At 46.1% G+C, this 13,262-nt stretch overlaps 1 protein-coding gene across 1 annotated transcript in view; it reads left to right on the plus strand.

Annotated features, from left to right (window-relative positions):
• Window positions 1–3,424: 3,424 nt before the first annotated feature.
• Window positions 3,425–13,262, plus strand: part of LOC143340960 (uncharacterized) — a 49,629-nt gene continuing 39,791 nt past the window's right edge. Inside the window, exon 1 of the mRNA XM_076763425.1 lies at window positions 3,425–3,747. Coding sequence (XP_076619540.1) covers window positions 3,710–3,747 — 38 coding nt within the window. The 5' untranslated portion in view covers window positions 3,425–3,709. The remainder of the gene's footprint in view (window positions 3,748–13,262) is intronic.

Raw genomic sequence — 13,262 nt, forward strand, 5'->3', positions numbered from 1 at the left:
AACCGAGAGAACCGTCGTAGGCACTTTGGGAGGCGTCTCTGTTGCAAATTAAATTGTTCTCGAACCCGGGAGGCGAGCTACGAGTAGGCCAATGCAATTGCCGCGAGACCGAACTATTATGCAAGCTAATATTGTCGCGTTTGCGTCATGCGACCATTGTTGGCGACGCCACTGTTCTGCTCTTACTTACGATGGCGATGCGACGAATCGAGGCGCTCTATCGTAATAATGTGAGAATGGGCGGACCAGACAGCTTAAACAGAACTTCTCCGTTGACTAATAACGTAAACAGCTCCGGTGTTAAACAAAGAAACGTAATTAAGGACCAACTTCCATTCACGGTAACAAGAGCGGAACAGTCCTTTGTTACGAATGCACTTTTGAACAGTTGCTTATACGCGTTTTATATTTTGGCACGAGGCGTTCTATGGTGAAAAAAAAGGGGGAATCGGGATTGCAAACGGTTTGCTCAAACGTTACGATAATATTTAATTCACCGTACCAGCTCTCGGTCACGGTTTATTTGACGCTTTGAATAATCCGACCAGCCGCGTCCGGGATATGTTTTTGCGGGTCTTGGCAAATATTTGCGTTTCGCCGCGAAAAATGGCGGTGGAATCCGCGTTGTAAGGGTGCATCCGAGCCTCCCCTGGAGTCCGGCGGTGGTGCATTCCCGGTTCGAATACGAGGAATCTCACGGGGGCGGAAAGTAGAGCAGCAGAGCGAGTCTCGCGCGCACACAAGCGCGTCGGGAAAACAGGGAGCAAGACTAAGGAACGAGCAAGAGGGTGGGATTAAATGGAAAAGGAAGTAATAACGAGCTGCCTCGAAGACACGGATGAAACGCTCGCGCGAGCGCGTGACCTCTCTTCTCTTCAACTTCTTTTCGAGACGAAAGGGTGGCCTGTAACCGAGGGTGACTCCCTTGGACGAGTTAAAGGGTTACGCCACCTTTACGACGAAAAGAAAATCGAAATTTTTACGAGCCGTAAAGTCCAACAATTTTTGTTCCACGTAGCTTGCTAGAGAGAATTTCGAAGGGGTGAAAACCACCCCCGAAGAAAGAGTAGCAAGCAAAAGTCATGACGCTGCATCGCTTCGTTCGGAGGTTCTCTAATAATCAATGGATGAATCCGGAAGCAGAAAATTTGTACGAGGGTGAAATTCGCGGTAGCGGAATTAGAATCGTTCGTGTACGACGAAGGAGCACAAATGCCCTCGATAGAGCTTCGCGAAGCAACGCCAGCGTTTTCGTGCAAAGACGAGTTCGAGGATGCTTAGCTCGAGGAGATAATGAAGAAGGGTAGCGAAAGGACACAGTTACGGGGAAGAAACGAAACTGGATTCGAGCTTTCAAAGTCTTTGTGCTAGTGCATAAAAGGGACGGGGAGGAAATTAACAATTGCTTCGTGATTGATTTCGTACGTCGTAACTTAGCGAACGTACGAATGCTCCTCGTGCCAGGAAAATTCATTTTCCCTATCCCTGTTGAAAACCGTGCCGTGAACTCGAAAAGGTGAAAACCTACTGCCCTAGGGTACAAGCTGAAGCAGCTGAATCGTGGAACGAAATATCAAAACTGACACGGGCCATAAAGGGTTAAAAAGTGGGCGAAGAAGAGTTTGCGCGACCCTTTGAAGAGACTTACAACCCCTCCTCATCGAGGAACGATAAATCCTCTTTGGTCGAGGATCGTAACGCGTCGATCTACGCGTTTATCTTCGACAAATACATGGATGAAAAATTCGGCTAACTGCAACTTTACGAGATCCGTTTAGCGATTCGACGGGCGTCCTGCACGCCTCGCGTATCGTTGGCTCACGCTTGGCGTACAAGTTACCGCACAGGTGAAAAGGCAGAGGAAAAGGGCGGATCGTTTTATAACTGATTACACGATAGACGCCAGATACGCCGGGAGGAAAACATATTTGCGTGGTTTCGCTATCGCGATGCTGTAACCGCGTCAGGACGCCTACAAGAAAGTTATTAAAGTTCAGCGCACACGCTTCGTCTCCAAAACGAGAGACCGCGATGCTGGAGAAAAAAAAGAAGAGAAAGCAAATAAGAATTACCCGGTTCGATAAAATGCCGCCGTAAATCTTCGATTGGAAACAACGGGGGAACAACGATCGGAGGAATCGCTATCGGTTTCGTGACTGGGGACGACGGATAAAAATTGCTCGAAACGATTTAAAAGTGCGCGTCGTAAATAATACCGATGCGCGGCGTGTTATTAGCGGGGTTCGTTTCAAGGCCGAACTCAACACGGTGAAATATTGCAAAATGTACACCTTGACGTTTGAAATGCGAACCGTAGGGCTTTTCGATTCGATCGTAAGAACTTTCAATTGTCGTGTTAAGCAATATATCGAGTCGATACGGTGCATGGATTCCACGACGTCCTCGAGAGTTAGGCATTCCTCAAACTTCCGAAGACAGGTTTTGGTCCTTACGAGATCTAGATAATTCAAGAATGGAAACCTGGCACACATGAGAAACTTTGGCATACACTATTCTGTTATGAGAAATATTTATATGCTTTCTACGGTGATATTACCACTTAATTTAATGTTAAGAAGTGTTCTAAGTATACAGAGTGTTCGGCCACCTTTGGGAAAAATTTTAATGGAAGATTCTAGAGACCAAAATAAGACGAAAATCGAGAATACCAATTTGTTGATTTTGGCCTCTAGAATCGTCCATTAAACACCCTGTATATTCGTCACTGTAGCTAGAGAAAAGGAACACCGAAAGGTGTTAACCTATCATGGCCTCCATTAGTGAATACTCGCGTTCAACCCCATCGCTGTTTCTGAGTTGTTAAGGACGTATCGTAATACATGTTATTATTAAGTTGAAGACATATTAATCCTTTGTACTCGGCTGTCTCCTCCGAAGGGATATCCAACAAAGAATTTGGATGTACCTTCTAAGGAAATACAACGATATTCTTGTTTTAAAATGATTACGTAGAACAAAGTACATCAGCGGAGAATGCAAAAAAAAGATATGTTTACTTGGATATTTATTATTGAGTTTGAGTTAGTAGGTGGTCGAAGAGTGCAAAGGGTTAAGAAAAGTGTGCAGAATTTTACGAAGAACCGTGCAGGGTGGACTGCCCCAAAAAAACGCCCACGACGAGTAACCCATAGGTGGCATCGATCTCCGAAAGCTCATCGACCGAGACCCGCGCCATGTGAATGGAACCTTAGGTTTCCTGGCAGCACCTGGTTGTGAACGCGCCAGAGAGCCGGGCAGACGGTCTGTTCTGTCAATCCCCACCATCGTCGTAGCTACCGGAGCTCCTCCGTTGCACTACTACACCGACAGCGTCCCCTGCACCGTCGCCACCACCACGACCGCCGCCTCCACCACCATCATCATCGGCCACTACCATGGAAACCGACGAATGCGCATTCTGACTTCAGTTCACCCGTCGGTTTCAACCTGCCAAGTCGTGCAGGTGTCGAGGAACGTTCGTTGTCGCCCGTCCACCGTCGGATACCGCGGATATTCCCCTCCCTCGGGATCAGAGAGACGAGTTATCGTCGGGATATCGGGCGATCGCGGGTCCGCGAGAAGGAACGCGGTCGTTTCGCGGTTTCGTCGTCGCGGAAAAGGGTGTCACGGTTTTTACCACGGCGGGAAAACGGTCGAGTGTTAAAGAGCCGTGCTGCCTTGGGAGGGCTGCGATTTATGGAACCACCCCATGGATAATAACATGTCGACTGCCGCCTTCATGCACCGGTATGGGAAAAAAAACTTTTAAGATCGATATTCGTCCCCGGGCGTGGGTTTCGGGCCTCGCGGTATCCCGCGATTCCGAGGTTTCTTTTCGTCGATTGCCGAAAAGTTCGCTCCCCGAAAACGCTCCCGCAGTGTCGATCGATCGGTTTGTTGCTATGCAGCAGACCCCGGGGTTCGGTTGAACCGTACTCCGGGGAACACCGACGTCGCGGCGCGTGCATCGTGCCCGATCGGCCAAACGGACGCCGGAATAACCGCTGTTTTTGTCGAATGTTTGCTCGCGGAACGGTTGCCGCGCCGGGCAAAGAAACGCGCCCACTTCCCGTGCCGCGAATCGATTTCACGGATTCGAAAAATTGCCCTCGAACACGACGGGAGAGAGAGCTTGTCGCCGGAAACTGTACCGCGGCGTGGAAAAGACGCCGCGGAAAACCAGTCGATGCCGTGTGGACGTATTTTTATCGAGCGACCAACGACGTTTCCACGGGGCGTTGCGCCCGCGACGAATCTTCGAAATCCGTCGACGACCATGGGGAAAATTGCACGCTCGTTTCGGGTGGTCGATAAGACCCACGGCTGGCAAAGTGCGACGCGCGAATGGCTTTTTACGCGCTTATGAAAGAGCTCGTAACAATGAGATTTGTTGCCGCAATACCGACGGTGGCTTCGAAACAATTGGCTTCTAGTACGATTCCATGTACCGCGGTTGTCGGCCCCGTTTCGACGGCCACCGACCATCCTTGACCGTTTCGGAGCCGATTGACGGAACGTACGACGCGTATCCTACGCGTGTCTGGCGATCGTCGATTAATTTCTACTGAAAGAATTTTGTCTACGTATTTTTGAAACTTTAAACCCGCGTTTCGAATTAATTTTCGCGTCTTGAAATTTAATTTACGAACGATAGAATTTGTTTCGAGTCGTGTCGGTGCGACCGTTCGAACATCGATGGAGGAAACATTAAATTTTGAACGTTCTGGAACGTTTCCTCGGACGAGGACGCGTGCCAGTAATTCCGAGACTCTTTCTAGACGGCATTCTATTAACCTGCATTTTCACGAGCGCGTCACCTGTTCAGTTCCCCCAGAACGACACGATGTCGAATCAGACCAGCCCGCTTTCCTTGAACCTGCGGATACCGCAGCCATTGACCGCAGCTCCGCTCCGTAACGAAAGGACCTAAGTGCAGTCATTCTCTATTCCTCTCTTCTCTGTCTCTTTTCCACTCCGTTCGTACCTCTCGCTCTACCTGGGCTGTGTCTCTTCGTGCCTATCTTCACCGTTGGTGTCCCTGTCTCATTTGAATATCAGAATGACGCACTCGATTTATCGAAGGCCACGAAAAATTATTACTAGCAACGCCCGAGAAACCCGTATGTTTCGAGATTATCGGTTACCCTTATTACCGGAGTCTCTCCCAGATAATGTCGTGGTTTATTGCAATCTCCTTTTTACCAGGAATTCCTATTATTCACGATACTCTCTAAGAACCTTGTTTTTAGTGCTTCGATTGCAACCATCGCGCTTTTAAAACTCGCTTACCCACCGATAACCAAATTAACGCGTTCACTGCCACGACGGTTTTTCGTACGTGAAATTTTTATTACATGTATTTCTCATTTTTAATCCAATATGGCGAGGAGAGACATACGTATAAAAGTACAAGCGAGGTCACATCGAGGACCCACCGTATTCTATAAAACGACTAAAATAGAAGCTTGATCTTTGACTCGGAATCGAAATAGTCTGTTACGAGTCTCTTACGTAAGCCCGAATTATTACCATCTTGGTTCTTTTCTTCGCGCGCCTAGTGTCTTTTCATACAAATTTTCATCGTGGCTTTCTATGTAAATTCAAATTCAAATAGCGTTCGTAAACGAATGTTTTAAATATTAGGACGGAAGCATACTGCAACGACCAATGAATAATAAACGGTAATATAACATTGTAAACTCGAAACAGTTTGCGAAGCAACCAACTTCGATGAATGGTAAAAGGCCAACTTTGTTCCGCGATCGCACAATACACAGCATGTAGCAATAAAGAGCCCCGACAAAATTCTAACAATTGGGCTACGAACTTCTTCCTCGTCCGCCTTATTCACCGAACTGCTCTCGGCACACGATGTGCTATCTACGTAGAAGTTCTCAGCAACTTAAACAAAAGTTACACGTTCAGCCGTCCGAGTGGAGAAAAATTCGAAGCGAACTTTGAACAAAATTTCAATAATTGGACCACGAAGTTTCGTCGAACCGCGCTCTGCCGGATCGCCGTTTAAAAAGTTTCGACGACTCCCGGAAAGGGATTTACCAAGGATCCCCAAAAATAGATTTTTCGATCGGGAATCACGCTGGCAGAGGCATACTTTCACTAATGAAAGTTGTACGCTTGGATAAAACGCGACGCCTAACGAAGAGAAGAATTGCAACACGTATTAGTAGCCTCTGCAGACTGCGAACTTCTTTGCCCGCGAGCCAAGAGAACACGCCCTCGTCGGCTCGCCTCGGATCGCGTGCATTTCGAGACGCCCGGAACCTCTGTTGCAGCGAATGTTATTTTGTTTCCTGGTTATATATACGTTCGCGAATTGATCGATGCTCGCGCCAAACGACGAGCTTTCGCGAAAGTTCGATTTTACAAAAATATCGACGCGTATCGAGCCGATCGAATATCGTAAATAGTATCGATATCGACTCCCATCGGTTGGGTACACGCACCGGCGAGTAGTATTTTATCAATAGCACGCGCGCGGAACGCTCGTTCCTTGGTTCCGGCCGACAACCGGCCGCTTAGTCATTCCGCATTAATTCCAGCCGCGTTACCCTCCTATCTTTGACCCCTTCGCGGCGTATACGCAAAGTGCATCCCCGTGTTAGGATCGGCCCTCGTGTCGCGTACCCGTTGCGTGCCGCGTTTAAAAGCGAAACGCGGAATCGATACATCAGGCCAGGATACGCTCGCGTCCGGCTCGCGAGATGCTATCCGATTACGATCCTGACTGGCGATCGGAAAAATTCGCCGGCCAGCCTTCCCCGATCATTTCGTATTACAGTCGGGACGAGCGAAGGTTGCGATCATAATTCACGATAGGAGCCGGGCAGCGATATTTCCGAGGATAACAACGGATGTACGTATAATGAAACTATAGCGAGAAGGAGAGAATAGTCCCGGGATTAAGGGGAACGTGGTACCACCGGTAAATAGAATGTGGACACCGTCGTGCAATTTTGCCTTACGAAGGCTGACTTGTAACGTCTGACCCAATACGACTCGCGCGGAGGGACTTTTTCACTCGACTTAACGATTACTCCTGGCTTTCTCTCGTTTGCGATCTGCTTGTAAACGCGCGGCTAAAACTGCTACGATTTTCGTTCGCTGACGGTAAATTTCAAACCGATACGACGGGGGTTTCTTGTTCGATTTGCGAAACCTGATAGAATTCTGTTCCTTTGATTTTCGTTCGGAGATAAAAATAAAGACGCCGGTTGGTTCTCAATTGAGTCTTGAAAACGGTGCTCATGTATGATTCATTAGCCGGGGATGTCGGATATAGGACGCGAACGAGCCATGGAACGAGCCGAGTCCGCTTGAAATCTATTGTCGTCGAAAAGGTAACTGTTTCTCCAGATGGTCGGTACCGGGGAATACACTTTTCCCGGGTGTACAATGCATACCTTGGGGTCTCGGGCATTTGGCGTCAGCTGTCGACGTACACAGAATTCGAGGCGACACACGATCGCGCGGCGGCGATACGCGTTGGAAGGCGCGAACGAAAGTCGATAAATTCCACGTAATCGCGTTTTCTATAGGTGTTCGCGCCGCCTGGTATCGGCCATCTACTTTTTCGCCGGTTCGACTGGAATACCAGCGACCGGCGAGAAACGTATCGACCGGCTCGATCGCGCCTAAAGCTGCCACTGTTGCTCGTTCCATCGCAGGCGAAGAAGACGTAAAACATACGACGGGGCCCTGCGCGTATTAGGTTGTCCCATAAGTCCCTTCCCGTAATTCGCACCCACGACTTTTATGGACTTCTGGAGAAACACGCGACGAAGGTCCGACTTTTCTCGAAGTTAGATGGTCCCCTAGGGCGAAGTATGAAAACTGGAGGAAACCGTTGACGAGATTCGTGACAATTCGAACCATCGAGATGCTATCGAGAGTTCAGCGATATTTCGCGAACAACGGTCCGCAATCGTTTGATTAATCTTAGCATGGGTTCCTCAAAGTTGGATCGAGTGTCTGCTGAATTTAGGGGAACTTTTTTAGAAGAAATTAGTCACCGGTGGAACGCAAAGGATCGTGGTCGAGTCGACAGAAGGGCCCTTTACCTGTTGCTTCGTTCGAAAAAAGGTCTGCTGTCCATCTGGTGGTGTTGGACGGATATCCACCAAACGAAACTATCAATTTAGAAGCGAAGGCAGTCGCTAGAAGACACTCGTCGGTGTTTTCATCATGATAATGCCATATGTTTCTCTGCTCGAAAGAAGCTACGAGGGTTGATCGACGACTTACGTTTCCGACAACGCCATTGTGCGAGCGTTTAAACAAATTCTATCCTGCGTCTGATAACCTCGAGAGTTTATTTCAACGTGCAAAGTTTCAGTTTCCTGTGTAGCTTCGTTGCATAACAGTGTCGTAACAATTAAAAGACAAACCTTCGACTGTTTACCTGATACAATATTTCTTACTTTAACCATAACCATCCTACGACGTGACTCGTTATGCGTTTTATAAATTTGATTAAATACCCTACAGTTACTCGAACTTACGGGACCCAAAGCTAAGCGTATATTATTGCACTTGGTTCCTTTAGGACGGTAAGGAAAGGTGAAAGTAATTTTCCATCGTCGGAGACTGTCAGTTGAATAGCATAACTGTGCGTTGTTGATGATACCCATTGAACTTTTCCTTCTATTGTTTTCGTTCTTTCTATTGCTAATGATCTTCCGCAGTGTATTTTAAGATTGAAGCCACTTTGATCCTAGTCGAACGCATTAGCAGGTCTGTTCTGTACAATACACTGCCTCGTTTAAACTAAAAATGTACTGTAACGAGACCTTAAATCTTCTACTTGTATAAGTACTCTTGTTAATGGATCTTCCGACTTTCATTCGCACGTGATATCTAGCTGTACGTGTTCAACACTAATTTTCAATAAAAGTAAATTCACCATTTAAGGTTCATATTATGCACATATATTTTAGATTTATTTCCTTCCATAAATTCTGCAAACGTGTATTTGCAATATACCGACCTACAATTTGATTATCTTCTTTATTGTAACTTGTACATTATAAGCGTTTTAATTAATGTATCAGTGTGAGTGTCGTTTCGTCGAACCAATTATTTTCTTCAATTAACGTGCTATTAAAGTGATTCAATTCGTACTGCCCACCCAGGCAATAGCTATTAAACCTTACCGTGTTGAATCCAGAACGGATTCTAATTTAAGGCGCTAGGCTTTACCGTTATCTCAATATTCCACGGGTTTTCGTTTATAATCGAAGTCGACCGATTCCACGGCAGGTATACGCGGACACTGTTCCTAGTACGTAACATAATAAGGTGTCTCTATTTTCTTCGCCTTCGTCAGAAATTCTTAACCGCTGTACCGTGGCATACCACCATGGCTGCGAAACCAGCTACACACTTCATCATCCGATGTTCTGTTAAATATTTATTTTTAACTGTTCTTTCTAACATTTCTACTATAACCACTCCTGTCTAAGCATTGTACGTTTTCTCCAAACCGTGAACCCCAAAAATGAAATATATTCTAGGTCGAAGACCCTGCGACTTGCAACTCTTGAACTCACGGTCGAATTATAATGTTTTGTTTTCCAATTTTCTTAAAAATCGAGTTGCTTCGAATCGCGTTCACGGACGAGAACATTGTCTAACTGGAGCAGCCGATGGAAGAAAAAAAAAAAGAAAAGGGAACGAGAATAACTCGGCGACCAACCGGTCGTCCTCTCTACTTTTCCAAGATAAGCGTGACACTTCGCGACGATGGAGAAAGAATAAGGCCATAGCCGTGGAATAGTCGTATTAGGACGGCGCGCGTTGCTCGCGTTGTTCGAAGTGCATTCACACGCGGCTGTGCAACCGGCCAAACGAAGCTACTAGCTCGCAAGATGCGCTCGATAGGTGCGTGTAAACCAGGGGTCGGCAAACTTTTTCTGGGCAGGGCTGAATAATCTAGAGACCGATCGCGACAACTCGCGAAATCAATCAAGAAAAAAATTTACAAACACTTTACTATATGTTTAGATTACTTTTGGAGCGCATTGCCATCGAACGTACTTTCATCCGCAACGTGTACCGCGTTCGAACGTGATCTAGACGGCTTTCGTTACACCACAGGAAAGTCAGGAACCGAATATCAATGTCACTAATGGGATAAAATATGATATACGAGATTGCTACTACGTAAAGTTGAAATATTCTTACTTTGTTCCTGGTCCTGTATTACTCTATTTCTAGTACTTTTGATGCGAATTAAATTTGATTACGTACTACAAGCTCTTATGTGTTAATTTCAACTTCCACGAACTTTGCAAGATCGCTAAGAGGGAGCTGACGAGAAAGGGGGTTAAAAATCGGGTATGGACGATAGTAGCGTCCGTCGAGGATAGTTGCAACCCGTTTGGATCCGTGACAAGGAGCCACGGGACGAGCCCCGGTAACGGAGAGCTGCAAAGTGAAACTCGCTGAAGGTTTCCTATAGGGTTACACGGCCATCCATGAGAGAGTGCCTCTGCCCTGCCCCCTTTATGCCGTACCGAAACGAGTTTTACTCGTCGGACGATATCGGTTACCGGCAAGTCGAGCATTTATTACTCGCGTGGAACCCGGAAGATCGATCGAACGGAAGTGGCCCACGAACTTGAGTCGCGTCGCGCGAACCGTTCGTAGCACCGTCTTCCCGAAACTCGAGGCGTTGAAATCACCGAAAGTGGAGGGACTCGAACGATCCACGCTGACCGAAATTTCCGTGAGATCCTTTGGCGACACACGATTCGCCAAAGTAGGTAGGAATGCACGCAAGATAGCGTACATCGATCTAGGCATAGTTAAAGCGGTACGAAACTTGTTTGAACAAAGATATCAAAGTAAAAGCAGCCAAGTCAATTACACGGAAACTAGTTCTAACCCGGTGGAGTTCGTTTCCAGTTCTACTTGTTTACACGACCTCCTTCAGTCATTCTAATGATTGGTATTCGGCCACTCTTAAGTACGATTCTTTTTCCAAGCGTATATTTAAATCAGTGGATATTATTATCGTAGCTGCGGTGGCGTTGTTAATGAAACGTTGCATGATACGAAATGATTTATAGCGGTTATTCTTACATTTTCTTTCATATTGGACAGATCGGATGGTATTCTTAAGTCGAAACGCCAGTGCATCAACTAAGAATGGATCCAGACGACATTTACGAAGTGCAAATGCTTACATGTTCATAGAGAATGGATGAATATACATAAGATATGGGGTAGAGCCTATACACTTGAGAGAAAACGATAAAATTTACGGTTATGCGATCACCAAGGAAAATATCCATAATATTTATGCCTTCGTTGAAGTATTCATTCTAGCGTTTATCTATTTTCTATTCGAAGACGAAGTCGATCGAGCTATTAATATCAGAGTTAATCTTCCCATTATTTCGAAAATGGTGGTTCCCCGAGAGAGACGCGATTAAAGTCTGATCATCTAAGTGTGCTAGAAATACCTGTTCCCCTTTATATTCTTCGAACCTTCGTAATTTTCATAATTTTTCGACTTCCCCAATAAAATGACGACTCACCCCATGGACTTCAACTACCGATTTATGGATAAAAAATCGAACTTCTGCTCTATCTTCGATGTAATAATGACGAGAAAAATTTTGTCGAGAATTACTATGGTCCAGGAAAGTATTCCTTATTATTATGAATTGGATACTGTTTTATGAATGGCCAGGCATGAACGGGATGCTCTCGTAGACGAGACTTTTTCGATAATGTTCGCTCGGCTATCCGAGAGAGAGGACGCTTAGCAGTTACTCGGTTTTGCGGCACGCAGAATCGAAACTCGTTTTACTAGTCGGTCGTTGTGGAATACCGGTGAATCGAGCCGTTCGCTACTTACGTGGAACCCGGAAGATCGATTGGACGGAAGTGGTGCGTGTAACATCGAACCCGATTCTCATAAACGCGGGACAGTAATTAATTACGTCAAGCGCGGAGCTCTTTGCTTTGAAGTGTACGGCGTTGCTCGCAACCTACCAGTTTCCGATTTCAACGTAAACAACCAGTATAAGGTATAATCGAGTTTCAAAACGATTACGTAAGTCGAGCAGTTAATTACCAGTTTAACGTGTATTAGTTGAATAGTCGAAATGCGTTAATTTGTGCATTCTGTTGTCGGAAACAGTACTCCCGATACGCAATTATCGCGAAGTAGGTCAGCTCGCGTGGCCAAAATGTCGTAAACGTATTTTACCTTTAAAGACTATACGTCTGTTATGTAATATTAATTTTAATTTGCTATTATAGAAATTTTTGATGAGAAGTTTGAGCCTGAGGAGGATCATGGGTCGAAAAATTCTGTGTTTTGCTCTACCAACTAACAAGTTCTTATCTTCTCACCCATTACTAATTTGAACATTTTAGTGTATTAATGGGTGTACTTAGATAGGAATTTCATGCATTTCGATTAAATAGCTCTTCAAGTTGCTCCAAATCTCAAGCATGGAAAATATGTTTCGCGATAGAACGTCTACTTCGTTTATTATCGCGGTTACAAAGTGTTCTGGCGACTGGTTTAAAGAACCCGGAAGGATACGCGTAGAAAACCAGCACGACGCATCTCTGAAAGTCGAGAGTCGGTTCGGGGAAGCAAAGTCGCCCAGAGCTAAAGTGTTTTCTATCGGTTTCATTCGCAGTAACCAGAAGAAAGTCTGAATAATATGGTCAACATTCGCTCGGTCGTAAAACGGGGCTATCCGTGTTCGTGTTCGTGTTCGTGTTCGACGTTTCTAGTCGTTCGTTCGAGAGACCTCGGAAGATCCACGACGTTGTAAAAACTTCGACGAAAGGTGACTCGCGGCGTCTCGGTTTTACGAGTCTGCGGGCAACAACGACGGAAACGGTTCGCCGTGAAAACAATTTCTGAAATTTGCTTTTTACGGTCCGTTTCGTACGGCTTGCCGCGAAGTGGAAGGCAATCTCTTACGATCGATGGAATTAAACCGCGTTTTAAGTTCGAGCACGCGGCACGTATCTCCTCTTGCATACGAGGGCACGTTCCGCGCACAATAGAGAGTCCGGGGCTGGCTTTACTCGGGGAAACGATATCGGTTACGAGCATTTACCGTACGTACCCGGAAGATCGATCGAGAGGAAGTCGTTCTCGTGCATTAAAGCCCGCTTGCTCCCCTTTTTTTCATAAGCGTTCTTACCACTTCTCGAACTCCTTCCTCGGGCTACTCTATAGAAATCGCGGCGCTCGTTTTCGTGGAACTGATTAA

The sequence above is a fragment of the Colletes latitarsis genome, chromosome 4, assembly GCF_051014445.1.
Source record: "Colletes latitarsis isolate SP2378_abdomen chromosome 4, iyColLati1, whole genome shotgun sequence".
NCBI lineage: Eukaryota > Metazoa > Arthropoda > Insecta > Hymenoptera > Colletidae > Colletes > Colletes latitarsis.